This window comes from Ptychodera flava, unplaced genomic scaffold (assembly GCF_041260155.1).
Source record: "Ptychodera flava strain L36383 unplaced genomic scaffold, AS_Pfla_20210202 Scaffold_55__1_contigs__length_887147_pilon, whole genome shotgun sequence".
Taxonomy (NCBI): Eukaryota; Metazoa; Hemichordata; class Enteropneusta; family Ptychoderidae; genus Ptychodera; species Ptychodera flava.
This window is the reverse complement of record NW_027248377.1, coordinates 511,278-527,877: the sequence shown is the minus strand read 5'-3', so window position 1 is coordinate 527,877 and position 16,600 is coordinate 511,278. Positions and strand designations below refer to the sequence as shown.

Below are 16,600 nucleotides of genomic sequence, written 5' to 3'. Positions count from 1 at the left end.
ACATCTTTTTTTATCGCTACCATTGATTATTCTTTGCAGGATAATGGCTATATGTTAGATAAAAATTGAGGCTGATTAAGGCATTGGGTAATCATTCATTTCACAGGCTGAGGCTGTAGTACTTGTGAAACAGCTGCACCAAACTTTTGATAAAATATTATTGTAACATTGTTCCAGGGGGTTTACTTAATCTGATTATGGTATATGATGGTTTGACAGAGTGTGGTACATGATTACATTTCTATTATTCTGAAGATGAATACTTTCTCAGGCTCTCTAGTAAAGGGACAAAGTCGGCCATTTTTCATGAATTTTATTTGATACCATATACTACTTATATTGTTTGACATGTTGAAAGATACTGAATGAATGGGTGACCCTACATATATTCAATCCTGGTTTAAAACACGATAAATGAAACCATCGCGAGAAGGAATAATCTTCTCGCGATGGTTTCATTTAATTTTTTAAAACCGAGGTCGAATATATGTAGGGTCACCCATTCATTCATTCAGTATCTTTCAACATGTCAAACAATACAAGTAGTATCTGGTATCAAACAAAATTCATGAAAAGTGGCCGACTTTGTCCCTTTAAGGCAAGAATGAATGTATATAATGTTGGTAATGAGTGTTGTGTTGAGGTAGTATGTGCCTTGAAAGTGAAAGACTTAAAACTTTTGCCCAATCATTCCTCAATGAAACTTTCAACCGCTTCCTTGCCAAATCAAGGATATAAATCTGGGGCCACTGTGCAAGAGAAACGAGTTACCTAACATTTACCGGTATTTGAAATTCAAAATGGTCGCATCCCTGTATAAGTTTCAATTTTCGAAAAGCTTAGGCAGTGAAAATACTACATACGGTACTCCAAGAGCTTTAAAATCTGTCCCCACAAGCAATAGACCAGAAAAGTATTTTCAAAATTTGAGAGTCCAAATATCTATCCTTAAGGTGCATTTTACTGTAATAAATGTCATGGAGATTCACTGGAGTCAGGCAGACACAAAACAGCTGATTCTCTGTTCAACGTATTTACCTCAGTATCTCTTGATGAGATAAAAGCATGTGCTATGCATAATACAGTTTTCATCAATTTTTGCTCTGCATACAATATTAACCTAAAAACCCAACAATTGCCAGTGTTATGATTTATCCAGTGATAATGGGGAATGGTAAAAATTATGCAAATTTAAGACATGCAAATTAAGTGTTTTCAAGGTTTTAGCGAATTTAAGTTTTAAGTGTAGATCAAATATCAAATCGACAGAGTATTCTGTTTCTCTCTCAAGTCTCATCCTTGGTAAAATGATTTTTCCTTTACATGAATTTCATTCCAATTTGTATTTGTGGGCATTTATGGCTAGAAAGATAACATTTTACATGGAAAGAAATACCAGAAATATAAAAAATATATTGTCCCACTTATGCCAAGCCATCAATCTGTAGGAAGAGATTTCCTTGATGAAGTACACTTACATTATTTGTTGTAGCTATGGAAGCTATAGCAATAGTCTTAAGAGTGGGCTTACAGCAAAAAAACTAACTTTGCTCTCTGGTGAGAAATGCACTCTGTTTCTTAGTGTTTCTCTCTAAATTCAATTTCCTATTCAAAAGTTAATTTCCCTATCTCCTGTCAAACTCTGATCTTTTGGGGAAATTCAATTTCCTCAAAATTTGCCGAAAGCAGAATATTGTGTGGATGGCTTCTTGAAAGGTGAAACATCGATAATAAGGGTGTGTAGGAAGTATATCATAGCATCATGGGAATAGTATTAGATTTGCTCCGGTAACTGGATATTTCTTGCTTGCTTACTGTTAGTAAATGTTCCCAATTGTAGTTTCAATAACAATACTCAATGTGTGCTGACTTTATTCTGAGCAAAATTACATTGTCAAAGTATAATTAAGATATGGCAAAGTTTTTCACAATGTACCACCTAAACTACCACATGTCTCTCACAGAAAGAGATTGTATTCTTTGACGTACTCATCAAGGATAATGTATTTATGTATGCCGTACAATTTATTTAATTGAAGCATTTACAAGTGTCACTGAAACTTGCTGTGAGTATACATGTACCGGTATTGTCATGAATTTCAAAATTTTAGGCACTGTTTATGAAGTAAATACTTGTCACACAGTAAATGTACAGATCTATCATGAAAAAGGGATAAAAGTATGCGAATTGACCATCTTTCAACGTATTCAAAGTTGTTAACCAATATAACTGACTTCATAAATTATGTGAAATACAAATGATTAAATTCTTATGTCTTCCAGAAATATTTGCCATATACATGTAACTGGTAGCTACTCCACAGAACTGCAAACTTGAGCATGAATTACTACCGGTATAATACTGTTAGCGTATATTTGGCATTCATCATTTCATTTTATAGCTTTATTTGATATTGAACCAGTAAGTAGATTTTGACAGGTATTTGATGGCACAGAAGTAGATAGATGTGAAAATGAGACTGTCTCTCACTAATTCTTTTGTAGGAGAGAGAGTGGCCTCAATCACGCCACTCCACAAACTGTCCTCAATGAAGTAACTGTCAATCATTTTCCATAGTCGAATTTGCAAGAGTGAAGATGGACATTACCTTTGTATACAAACTATCAAGATTATTCTTAGGGGACCTCTAGCTGTGTACTCTATCAAAATTGTACTCCCTAGGTTACTTGTGATTAATCCAAAATATAGTGTTTGTCCACTTATACTAAATGCTACAGAGTAACGCAAACTGAGGCATAAAGTTCTGCAGGATTACTGTAATCATGTGAATGAACAAATCTACAAGGAGTCCAAAATGTACAAAAAACGAGAACTTAATTCTTTTTTCTCTCTCCTTTCCAAGGTCTCAGTGTTGTGTATCTGTTGGCACTTGGATTTATACTCTTCCAAAACATTGATGATATTAAAGCAATGATGTACTCACTTTACCCAGAACTCAGGAATGTGACACCAGATTCTAAGGTAAGTCATACCACAAGCAATATCTTACATGCTGTGTTAGTCTTTTCCTTCCCAATCTGCCATGGTTGATCAGACTTCCTCACAATGATGTAGGAGATGGTATGTTAGTCCTTTGAACCATAGGTCCAGTAGGCTAGTGCCATGGTTTTTCATATACCATATGCCATTATTGGTAACTTAGGCAAAGATCTTGTGACAAAATTTTTCTTTTGTTTCATTGGATCATTTTAAAGTCACTTTTTAAAGATTTAATAAAAATACATATTTTCAACATTGCTTCAAAAAAAACATACCAGTACTTGTTGCTTTAATGTTTAGCATGTACTAGTATGTTTACTGAGTTGAAGTAGAGTCAGATTTGTTCCATAATTTTACCACATCCAAGGAATTAATAGAAAATGGCAATAACGACAGATTTATCTTGAACCACTTTAAATTTGAGTGCATTTTAATACTAGGAATAAACATATTTCATATTAAAATTGTATTTTTAATAAGCATGAGCTGTGTACTGTGTGAACTATTGCAATTTCATTTAAGATATTTTCACAACAGTGTACGACTTTCAAAACTGGGCAATTATCAATGAAACATAGGATAAGTAGCCTCCTGATTGATCAGATTTGATAAGCAATGATCCCTTGGAAGAAGTGAAGTACAGTTTAACTGTAGACTGAATTTTTCCCCTTTGAGATTTTTACTCACTGTGTTACCCGAGAATGGACAAGAGAATAAGAAACTTGCTTCTCATGCATGGCTGGCACAGATGCTATAAATTGATTTCAACTCTAAAAGCTTTTCTTAATGGTCACAGTCTTTCACATTTTCACATGTATTGACAGCTGACCTGTATAAGCCATGGTTTTATGAGTTCAGTCACACGTAGTAGTTTGAAGTTGATGCAACTTGACTTTAGATCCACTCCCATTTGCAAATCAATTACCGGTAGGTAGCCAGTAGAAAAGTAGATTTAGATATCAAGCGACGTGACCCACACACAAAAGTCAATGAAGCCATTCTCTTAATGCATGTAGTAGACATTTATCTGATGCTGTTTTCAGGAAAAAAATGGCTATCAGGGAGCTATCTTAGTGAGTTCCATCCATGTTGTTCACAGAAGCACAACAAAACCATATTGTACATTGGTAAAACATCATTACTGTGTGTTGCCCCATTAGACAGAAAATGATAAATTATTCATAAAATACAAAGAATACCTCTATAAATATCAAAGTGAAAACTTTGCCCGGAATAAACAAAAGTATTCATGAATTTCTCAGATTTCACCAATTTGTTTTAATCATAATTCTAATCACAATGTGGATACTTTCATGTACAGTTAGAGAAACAATACCCAAACAAACCAACGGAATTGATAAAAAAATAATTGTATCCCAATAGTGCTGATTGCAAATGATGTCATTTTTCTCTCATTAATATGCATAAATAAATATTTGCCTGCATTTTCCGCATAAACCACACAAATGAAACTGCTAGTGTTACAATAGCTATTAAAAGTCACTCTAATTTGTATGCATTTATGGCTCAGACTACAATCTGCAACAACAGCCGTGCTGTATTTTAGGCAGGGCTGTCCAATGTCTTGGGTACAGCTATATTTAGTAAAAAACCTGTAATCACAATCAACACAATTGTAAACTCTACTGACCAATACATTTTCATCAATTCACTTCATAGGTACGACAATTAAATGGTAGAGGCTTAGGTGGATATTCTGTTTGCCTTAATAATATTAAACACGTGGACAGAGTTAATTCCAGGACGTGCCATTGCGCAATTTGCGCAAAAAAATCTCGAATGGCCCTCATTTCTACCTTTGATGCGCCACCAAGGGCGCAACATTTATGAATGGGTCGGTCAATCACGCAGAGCAGAGTTCACTTAGTTCAATACATTTACGTAGCTCCCCGAAGGTCATTACCTCAGTCATAGTGTGCCATGTTAAACGATTTAGTTACCCTTCGACCTTTGCCCACTACGGCATATATGGTGGTGCATAGGAAGCTGGGTAAAAAGGACTGATGTAGGGGCAATGGTGTATTGGAGCCGTGCGCATGTGGTACGATCGATGAATGTAAACAACAGCTCCGGCCGCGGCCGCCGCGTTATCGTGAAAAGCTAGTCGCCGCTCAGATTTTTAACGCCAGTACTATATAATAGTTGATGAACCCAGGATGATCGGGCAGTCCCTTAAATTGAAGCGTTTGCAATGTCTATCGTCCATCCCAGCGAAACGTTGAACACTGCAAGGAAAGCATTCATGCTTGGCCGGCCATATGATCGTTTTGAAGAGCAACACAGTTTAGGTCGGACATATCTCGTTATCCAGAGTAGCCAGATCAGAACCAATGATCGTAAATTTGCTAATACATACAAGTTATGTTTAAAAGTTGATGTATCGATCACTTTATGTACATGTAGGTCGTACAGGTTACACTCTCGTGTTGTATCAGTGTGATAATTGTCGACCAGTGCAAATCGGGGGCCACTCGGAGAAATCCTACCGGTGCGCTAAGCTTTGATCATGATCGTTTCCAGTCAAAATCACAGTCCGTAGTGCAGTTGTGAAAGTCCGACATCAATAATTCATCACATAAGTTACGTAAACAATTGAATCAAACCAAACGGTTAGTTTGCTGCTGCCATTATTGGGCCTGTTGCGTATACGGAGCACAACTTTGTTGTAGGCTTCATTGGTTACAGGTGGCCCAATCTCTAGTATTCTCCTTTTCTTGACTTGATAGACTATGGTATTTTCAGCAGAAAATTCAAGGGTTTTACATGTGTGATCATGACGGCCCCCGATTTTATAAAATGGCCCCTTGGGACAGGAGTAGGGGCCGAAAGTGGCCCCTTGTTTTTACGTCCTAGAATGAACACTGTGGATGAAATTTTAATCCACAGTAATGATTGACATCTCAGTTCATGTAGCTTTGATCTCCACCTCTGCCAAGTACTCGTTGTTATGATAGGAAGAGCTCTCCAAATTTACAAGGAATCATACAAACTTACTAATCCAATGGTCAATTCTACAAGTTTTTGTTGCCACTACTCAAGCTAACGTATATTAGAAAACCTACTAATACTGGTCATTACTCAGCCAGTATTCTTTGCAATGACTTTATCATACTCAAGGACTAAAATCGGCAATATGATTGCAACAACATGCATCCCAATAGCCAAGTTGTACAGCATCTCAAGCTTTCACTTCCATGCACTTCAGCCAATTGGTTGCTTGAAATTCATTGATGTCATCAAATTTTTTCCAAACCGCAAACCAGGTGGAGAATTGCCGTATTTTCAGACTCCTTAAGTTGCTGTAAATAATGACAATTACTGACAATCTACCAATCGAATACAACCTTCTAAGCCAGTACGTTGCCAGGTTGTATTTCCCCCTCGAGTGTTGCAGATTGGCCATTGATCAGCGTCAGAGCAAACGCAGTTCAAATTTGCCATGTGCAGTAAGTGCAGTCCCAGTGTGCCTCTTGCACTATATGCAGTAAGTGCAGTCCCAGTGTGCCTCTTGCACTATTAGCTTCAGATCATGAGCATAGATTACAAAACACAGGCCCTCAGCTCTCACTTAATTACCCTTTACTGCATGTCATAGGCTGCCTATCTCTGCACAGCATCAGAAGTTTGTATGTGACATGCATTCCACCCACATACCATTACCAGTAGGCTCACTGTAAATGTTGCAGGTCGTTGATACAGTTTGCTGTAGAAGGCAGGGCTCGAAAATTCTCGCCGCCCGACGCCCGTGACAAGTGAATTTTGAGTCCGGGCAAGTGAAAACAACATTCTCCCAGCCCGACGGACAAGTGAATTTCAATGAGGCCACTGTACGTATGCGCTGCCACTCTCTAGTTCTTTGAGTGTACCGCTTTAGATATGGCCAGCCGATAAAATAGCTCTGTTCTACTTGGTTACAAAATAGCAAAATATTGACGTCTTTGCACGATGTTTTTTTCTTCTGATGAAATCATGTCACGATGCCTCCTCAACAGAAAACTACAGCTTTCACAATAAAATGTTGTAAGGTGTTGAAACAATTTACCCTCCTTCCTACAAAGTTGCAATGTATTGAAACACTTTACTCTCCTTTCTACAAAGTTACAAATTCCCTGGTACGTGAAGTAAACATTGTTGCTGTTTGATTCTGCAATCGCGGTCCCTCAGTCCCTCATAGACGGACCGTGCTACAAAACATCATGGAGGAATGATGAATACACTGAGGCTTTGCTTCTGTGAGTCCCGCGTACCGGTCGTCCTTTTTAGTCCAAGTTTTATCTACTTTGCTTGAATCAAAATTTGGCCTGCAATTACTCAGTTTGATAGTAAAAACCATTATTTCAAAGGAAACTTTCACAAACAGAGTCAGAATACAAGGGGAAAGGAGAAAAATTTGAGGTTTTCTGAAAGGTCAAATCTGGGTCATCTTATGTGATGTCATGAATGAAGACCCTTTAAGTACACAATTATGGTTCAAAAGAAACCACCTAGGGAGGTCCAATAGGTACAATCTTATGATAAAAGGTAATTTCTTGGTGCTTTCCAATTTAATGGCATTTAGCTTGACTGTCAGTTTTAAATTAAATTTTATTAACAGTTATGGCAAAGGGAAATTGTCAACAGTAGTTGCAGTAAGCATATCCATTTCAAATCATCACATTAATATTTCTGCAGAGTCCTCCAGTTTAATGATGTAATAGTGAACATCACTAGACATTTCTTGATGATATCAAAATATCAAATGAAAATGTTCCTGGGCTACAATGTTATCATTATCATTAAAACTATTATTACTCTTTAAAACATTGGGAAATGAATTGAACAATATCAGTGTGTCTTGTTTTAAAGGATACTTATGCTAAAGATGCTATTGAGCCTGCTTGATCACAACTATGACACAACACCACAATACTTGTATACACTGTCACTATGCTACCGAATGCTTTCTTCTGCATGGAAAATTTGTATTTGTGTGGCTAACAAAATTTACATCATGACTTAAAGAGTGCATAAATGTGCCACATAAGGTAGTAGAGCTTGTAGTGTATATGTATGATAAGTTGTCATACTGTGAACACTAACTCAATGCTGCAGAAGTATTCTGTATCTGTGGTAATACACTTCACATTGCTACCTGATTTTTAGAATTGCCACCTAATTATTTCTTGTGGCAAAAGTTTACCATCAGAAATGAAAAAGTATTTTGATCCCTTCAATGTCATAAAAAACACATAATTAATGTAATAAAAATTAAACAAATATTTCTTTAATGTAAAAACTATCATGAACAAAATACAAATCATCTTGATTTGTAAAATTATGAACTCCTGAATGCCGAGAAAGCTGTTGCTACACTTGAGATCATAAACTGTTTAAAAGTTGCTCAAAGTGGCTACAAGAGTTTTGATTTGGCTAATGAGTTGGCTAATCATTTTGGTGACTTTAATAGGGGAACCCTGAAGTTTATGCACATACCATGTGGTAGCAGTGAACTAAATGATACTGAAAGTTTCATGTGGGCACAATTTGACACAACACCGCTGGCCCATTATATACTTACCCTTAGTGCACCTACCTGACTTGCCTATTAAAACCAGGTACCAGGTCATGATGACACACAATGACAATGTACCGGTGTTGTTTTATTGAAATGCATTACATGTCCCCCAAAAATTTAATTGGTCACCCATTAAGACCTACTATGGGTCACTGTGTCCCCATGCTAGCAAAAGCTGGCTGAAACACTGTGTATGTGTACGTTACATAAGATATTATTTTTGATACACAGAATAAGGACACAAATTTATCAGTAAGTTACAGCTATTGTTTCTTTACAATGACATTAATAAAACCATACATATTTACTCTTAAAATCATCTGAAATTCAGGGCAAGTGAATTTTTCTTCCGGACAAGTGAAATTGAAAATTCACTTGCCCTATGGCAAGTGAGTTTTAAAAAAAAATTTTCGAGCCCTGTAAGGGTTCCATCCAATATCTTACTACTCCCCTAACGTTTTCAATTTGATTTTGCTTTTGATGTCATGCTGTGCCTTGGCATTGTACCTTGAAAATTATTGACCTAACATAATTTTATTTTCCTTAATTTTCGTATAATTACCGAATTGAGAAAAAATTTGCTGTAGTTTTTAGCTACTATAGACTATAGTCTATAGAAGCTATTGGGATGGGTATCCGTCCGGCGTCCGTCGTCAGTCTGTATGTATGTATGTATGTATGTATGTATGTATGTATGTATGTATGTCCGTTTGTGAGGCGTCCGTCCACTCAAATATCTTGAGAACCGCAGTACTTACTGATTTGATATTAGTTGTGTAGATGAAAAATATGATTTTGAGAAACTATTTTTTTTAATCTTTTGATATTGTTGAAAATAGGCAAATTAATGCCAAAAAAGGTGTTTTTGGTAAAAAATCTTCTTTTTCATAACCGCTGGTCAGACAGCTTTGTTATTTGGTATACAGGTCCCTAGGGATAACCCAACTTAGATTTGTTCAAATTGTGATGAAATATGCAAATGTGTATTTTTAAGGAATTTTTTTTGTCATTTTTGGTCAAAATTTGACTTACATTGTATGTAATTCTTGTACTGTATAAACCCTATCAATTCACCCAGAAAAAAATAATTAATATGATTGTAAATAATTGAATTAATTAGGAAATCATCAAAGCCAAAATAATTTTAGTGTAGAATTATCAGAAAGTTCAACTTTTTTTGACAGTTCATAGTGAAATGCTTACAATCTTGGAGGATTAAAACATGTAAAGGCAACTTTCCTGAATCCCAACTTTGATATATTCTGAACCACCATTTATGTTATCTAAAAGAAATTGCTCATAATAGTTTGTCATGATAGGGTGGTCAAATAAATAGAGATAGAGAAAGTTCTAATTTTCATTTATGGTTGACTTGGTAAGGATAAAATAAGATTACTTTTTGAGGAAAAAAATAGAGTGGTCAATTAAAAGAGTGGTCAAAGTGATAGGGTTTTTATGGTAAAGCTGGGCTGTAAGATTCCTTGTGCTATTTATAGCAATTATGCAATCTGTGTAAACAGTGCAATGAAAGTGTAACATGATTCCCTATAATGCTTTTGATGACCTTGAACTTCTTAAGTTTCAAACATTTGTCTCTTCAGTGTGCTTTCTCTGAGTACGTACAGTCTCAACTTATTCAACAGAACTTACTTACAATGTTAATTTGAAAGTTAAAATGTGCTTGGTTAATAGGATGAAAATACTGATATTAAAAGATTATAACCAGCTCAAGATTCTTTATAACCTGACAGATATGCTGTTTTATTATGACGTAAATCTTGATTTAAGCAAGTCTTGTTTACTTTAATTAGAATGTAATTAACTCTCGTTTATTTGCTATTATAGACTAATATAGTCTGATGAAATATGCAAATCTGTATTTTTACGGAATTTTTTTCCATTTTTGGTCAGGCCATCCTGAAATGAGCTATCAAAGATATCCACCTTCTTCATCAATACATGTTTCACAAAAGGTTATTCTCTACATAACACAGCAGAGCTCTATCAACTGTTGAGTCGCTTGTTTTTTCAAAACCGCTGGTCAGACAGCTTTAATATAGGTTTACGTGTCCCTAGGATGACCTTAGTGAGATAATTTCATACAGTCAGGAAATACTTAATTTTGTATCCATGTCTATAGTAGCTTCAGGGACTTTGGCCTATGTTTAAACTTAACCTCAGAGATTATTTAATTCTCGTAGAAAAAGCGGGAATTTAAAATTTGTGCCAATCATTACTGACTGGTAAGGGGAAGTTTCCGATTTTCCGGATGTTAACCACAAATATTAAACAGGATCACCTGAACGTACATGTAAAATTGTCAAGAACAGTATTGTGGATGACTTGCAGCAATTTGGAAGCTTTTGTCCAATTGGTCGGCAGAATCTAACCATTATAATTGAATAATACAAATAAACTCTCCAAGTTGCTGTGAATAGTGACAATCCACCAATCAGATATAACCTTGCAAATGCACTGTAAGTCAGCCACAGTATGTCAATAGGTCTAGTATAATTTGAAATACTTGAATGATTCTGCTAGGAAATGTCTGAAATATGAAATTCCAACAAGTCATGGTATTGCATACCCATACATGTACCGGTAGACTCAAATTGTTTATTAAATACAGTGAATAAATTTCCTATTACAGTTATCTGTTGATACTGGTAAAAGGCTATGCATATCATACATGTAAGAACTTAGGCTATGAAGTCCAGGTACATCTCCAACTTCAGATCAGTATACCTCTATATCTCCAACCTCAGATCAGTATACCGGTACCTCTACATCTCCAACTTCAGATCAGTATACCTCTACATCTCCAACCTCAGATCAGTATACCTCTACATCTCCATCCTCAGATCAGTATACCTCTACATCTCCAATCTCAGATTAGTATACCTCTACATCTCAACCTCAGATCAGTATACCTCTACATCTCCAACCTCAGATCAGTATACCTCTACATCTCCAACCTCAGATCAGTATACCTCTACATCTCCATCTCAGATCAGTATACCTCTACATCTCCAACCCAGATTAGTATACCTCTACATCTCCAACCCCAGATTAGTATACTTCTATACATTGCCACTTCAGAGACGTACATTTCCTACCTCAGATAGGTACCTCTACATCTCCAACCTCAGTTCATTACCTGTATATCTCCAACCTCAGTTCATTCCCTGTATATCTCCAACCTTAGATCATTACCTGTAGGCATAGACAGTCCATGCCTCTACTATCTATGCTCTATGGTACATACTATGTCTCACCTCAACGACAACACTAAACATAATTTTGATTCTTTTGTCTAGCCCCTAAACAGTCAAGTTGTGCTTGACAGGATGACAATCCTAGCCCAGCACTGCCAGGACTGTAGAGAATTCAATGGTAATTTGTCACCAAGCAGAAATGACTTTTCATTTCTGTACAATTCTACTTTATATAAATAGTCTAAACGGCGCACTTATTTTGACCTTGTTTTTCTTCACAAATCAATTAATGCCCTTCTTGATTGCCAACCAATTTAATTTTTAATTTACACATTCCTGGGCGATCAACTAGACAGAAACAGACATTTCATGAACCTGGTGGTAGAGTTAAATTTACTAGCAATTCACTTTTTAATCGCATTCCAAAGCTTTATAATAGTTTTTATCAATGTCTACCAATTTATAACATTTCTGTTTCGAGTTTTAAAAGAAAAGCTAAAAGCATTTGCTTTTGAAAATTTTTACTTTGTCCTTGTTGTGCATGTCATTTGTTTTAACTTGCTTTCTTGTCCTGTAACATCATGTTATTTGCATTTTTACTAAAATCCTCCTGTAAGTGCGGATGTATATGGTTTTTAACTGTATCATATCTGTGTTGGAGTTCGAAATAAATAAATAAATAAATAAATAGATAGTCATCACTGCAGTGTACGCTGTATATAACAGTTGAAAAGTACATGTAACTTGATTAACAGAGAAATAAAATCCAGTATCACCCGAGGACATTTACAAAATGAATAAGGATATATGATTCACATTCATAATATGACCTATATCAGCTTATGAGTGCAAATTTCTATATATTTTTTAGTTTGCGACAACATACCGGTATATGAAGTGAAAATCTCGTTTTGTATGCAAATCAAAGGACAACTTAGTTTAATGTACATGTGCCTTGTTCTTTTATCTCTTTATTTGAATTTTATTAATTTTGTCATGCAGACATAGCTGTGTTCGCGCTGCCCATTCGCCACGTTCGCAAATGCGAATTGAAATCACCAGTGGCGAAGAAAAATCGATTCTAATTCGCCACAGTGGCGAAAGTGATTTTTGTTGAAAAAATTCCGCAAAATAAGCAAAAACGTGGGGTTTTTTAGTCTTTTGTTGATCTGCGCTTCTCTTTCGGCGATTCGCGAAAAAACTATATCTATTTCCGTATTGTTCTCTCCGACGTACGCAATTGCAGTCAAGCCAAGTCTCGCGAGAGATTTGACGTCAATTTGTATAGTGTACAGCATGCACATAAATGACTATCGCGAGAATTGAAAATGCAGGCAGACGCAATCGAGCCCTAGTCTCGCGATAAATTTGACGTCATTTTGTCTAGTGTACAGCAAGCAAAGCGAACACTCGCGAGAATTGAAACTTTGCTACAGCAGACACACGCATTTTAATCGTGGTCACAAAGTTCGGTGTTGAAATTTATTTGCATCGTGGTCTAGACGTTCCTTGTTGCGCTTTAATCGAGGTCTTATTTTAATGGTGGTCGATTTGTATCGCGGTCCTCATGGTCCCATATTCAGGCTATTGATGTTCATTAAAATCGCTATCCCAGCGACGCATTCCGTGTTGTTGTCGATTTGCATCGCGGTCTTGACGTTCCGTGTTGTTGTTCATTAGAGAGGTCATAATCTAATTACGTGTACGTCTGAAGGCACACAGTGGCGTACGCGTATCCATGCTCAGTTGTGATTTTTTTGGTTGATTTTGCCGTATTGTTTTTTCAGAAACATACGAAATTCGTCTAAGTTTTAAGAAACAATTAATTTCTCTACGCGAGGACTATTCAAGCTCGTTGTATCCTCGCATTAAATTTACCGATTGTCTGTAATACAGTTATTTATGAGGTTTACGGAAATTTTTGTGACAGCTTCAGGTAAAAAGTTGAATTGGACAACATTTCATTTATGTCAGGAAATCATAGCACGTACGTCTTTGTGCAGGCATGGATGTAAAAAATAGACCATGGTGCAGGTGAACTCTACGGAATTTTCTGATATCAAAGATGTTTGCTAATTTACAATGATACTCATATTAGTACTTAACAAGATTTCCTGTCTAAATTCCCGCAAATCACCAAGAAAATCTAAAAATTACTACACGTAATTAAGACTACATGTGGAAGTGTCGTTTGATGACGTTCCGAACGTCTAGTGCCACATTTACGCGACGTCTTGTATGACGTGACAAAGGTCTACTGATGGAACGTAATTACGTGTAACCGAACTTCTATTTTAATCGCAGTCCGAACGTTCAGTGTTGCTGTCATGCTGTTGATTTGCATCGCGGTCCCAACCTTCCGTGTTGCAGTTCATTTTTAAACATAGACTTTGATTTTAATCGTGGTCTCAACGTTGCGTGCTGCTGTCGATTTGCATCGGGGTCTAGCCCTGCGTACGATGCTGTGTGTTCCGCTACAGCTAATCGCCCCGCTCACTCGCTTTGTGGTGAGCGGGGCGATTAGCTGTAGCGGAACACACAGCATCGTACGCAGGGCTACATTGGGGTCCAGAATCAAGCAATTTCCAATGTTAAAATGAAGACAATTGGATACAAGGTTGATGTGTTGATAGTTTATTCTTGTGCATGCAACCGACATTGAAGATTATAGCATTATAGAAAGCTTTGTTTTCGTAAAAGTGTGTGGCTAATAAAATTCGTCTGTGGCTAATAAAATTTGAAACTATTCGCCACAGTGGCTAACAGCTGTCCAAACCCAGCGCTAACACAGCATAGGCAAGGACAATACGCAGGTAATTTGTTTTACTTCACTGAGTGAAAATGTGATTCAAACAGTTACATGTAGCATAAAACAGCCTTTATTTAATCAAATTCTTGACTGGAAATAATAAGCAAACATTAGTGATGACAGTACGGTAGAGCTAAAATTGTAGGTTAGTTCTCACCGTGGGTCTCTTGTGAAAATGATTCTGTGATTCTATTATCTTATCAATTTTTTAGCTGGCAAGATCAAACTACTTACATTTAATTAAATTTTATAAATGCAGCAGTAATTCTTACGCATAGCAAGATGATGATGATAAGATCAGTGTTCAGACACATATATTGTATGAATTGATAATGCTATTACTACTAGGGATATATCATGTGAAATTTTTAGCCATGTGGCACACTCTCAAATTTTTGTTATTTATTTGTTCAAAGGAATGTGAAAACAAAAGGTTGCATGATTTGTCTTGATCAACATATTAAAACAAGAATTACAAACAAAAGCCATTCTTTTTTATAGCCTAAATGGTCAGTTTGTCTGGTGAACAGATAAAAACTAAGCACAATTCTTTACATACAGGACTTCTTAATTACTTTTCATGTGCTTTATCTTATGGCACACTGCCTTGCATACACAAAAAACCAACAGAATAGAAGTGACCCCTGAAAATTTTGTGCACAATTTATGAATTTGAGAAATATTCCCCTATGAATTGGAGTGAACGTGCCCTTATAGAAATATAATAATGTTAAAATATAATTTTGTCATTGAATACCACTATTCCAGTTTGTGTTTTTACTTTCCATGAATAGAAACAGAATTAAGTTACATGCAGACATGCAGTTCTCACATGTCCATTGAATAGTGATATGTGCTTTCTGCAGTGTATTTGATTTCAATAATAGCTTTAAAGGAGATTTTTAAATTTAATATGGAATGGGCAATGTTTAGCTCTTCCATTGTTTCCAGCAAATCATTATAGATTTTTCATTTTCACTACTCCAGTTTCTGTGAGTGCTTTTGGCATAAAGTGAATTGTTCCCATGGTGCTACAGGAATGAAAGTTCAAAGGTCCAACATATCAAAACACTGTGTCAAAATATGAAATGTGAATCTTTTTCACGTTGTTTTAATGAAAGAGGCCACTAAAAAGTGAGTTTGGGTAATTTTATTTGTTCAGAATTATGTGTCTTTGTTTCTTTGACATCTAACGAATGTGATGTAGGCATGTCAATTACAGTACAGAAATCTATGAAATATTAATGAAAGATATGTGTGGTATAATTTTAAAAGTCTGCTCAATCTTTGCATAAATAACTGTTTTATGTTCATTGCCGCACACTGATACTGAGGAATTATGGGTACATTCTAATGACAAATAAACTATCATAAATGTACACTGAATATATGCCTTGCAGTTATTGTTTACACAGAAAGATTTCCCTTGATAAAGCATATCTTGATAAAGCAACATCTGTGCCATATCTGAAACATCATTCATTTCTGTTTTGTCCATGGCCTTTTTAACAACTGTCATGTCTTTGTGTTGCCCATTTTTTGTACACAATGAACATCCATTGTCTGATATGCCATAAATGCTGGCATGAAATTCAAAACATTGAACTCATTTAGTGAAATATTGATCCATCCATAAATGTTTGCTTTCTGAATGGAATCAAAGTAAAAATTGTCATCAGTGCATCAGCAGGATACACTCTCCGTGCATATAATGAAGGAAAACTTTCACCATTGGAGAGAATGGGTGTGTACTGGAGTAAATAAATTTAAAGTACATATATCAGAACGTGTATTAAGTAGTATGATTTACTCAGCAGGCGATATTGATTGCAATAGGCCAGCTGTACACTAATAGCTCTTCATTCAGCAGTGTGGTGGTATTCCATTGTGTGCATTTCAATACAATTTAAGTGCTGGAAGTTTGATGAGTTCAAGCTGTCTCGTGGCAAACATGTTGATAACTGTACAAATATCCCAAATTCTCTTCTGAATGATGGAAT

At 36.0% G+C, this 16,600-nt stretch overlaps 2 protein-coding genes across 3 annotated transcripts in view; both read left to right on the top strand.

The window, feature by feature from the left end:
* Positions 1–965, top strand: part of LOC139128469 (phosphatidylserine synthase 1-like) — a 324,577-nt gene extending 323,612 nt beyond the window's left edge. For both annotated transcript variants that reach the window (XM_070694242.1, XM_070694244.1), the window contains one exon: positions 644–965. The gene's annotated coding sequence lies outside the window, so the exon portion shown is untranslated. The remainder of the gene's footprint in view (positions 1–643) is intronic.
* LOC139128470 (phosphatidylserine synthase 1-like) overlaps positions 1–16,600 on the top strand; it is a 38,908-nt gene that overhangs the window by 160 nt on the left and 22,148 nt on the right. The window contains 1 exon segment of the mRNA XM_070694245.1: positions 2,865–2,983. Coding sequence (XP_070550346.1) covers positions 2,933–2,983 — 51 coding nt within the window. The 5' untranslated portion in view covers positions 2,865–2,932.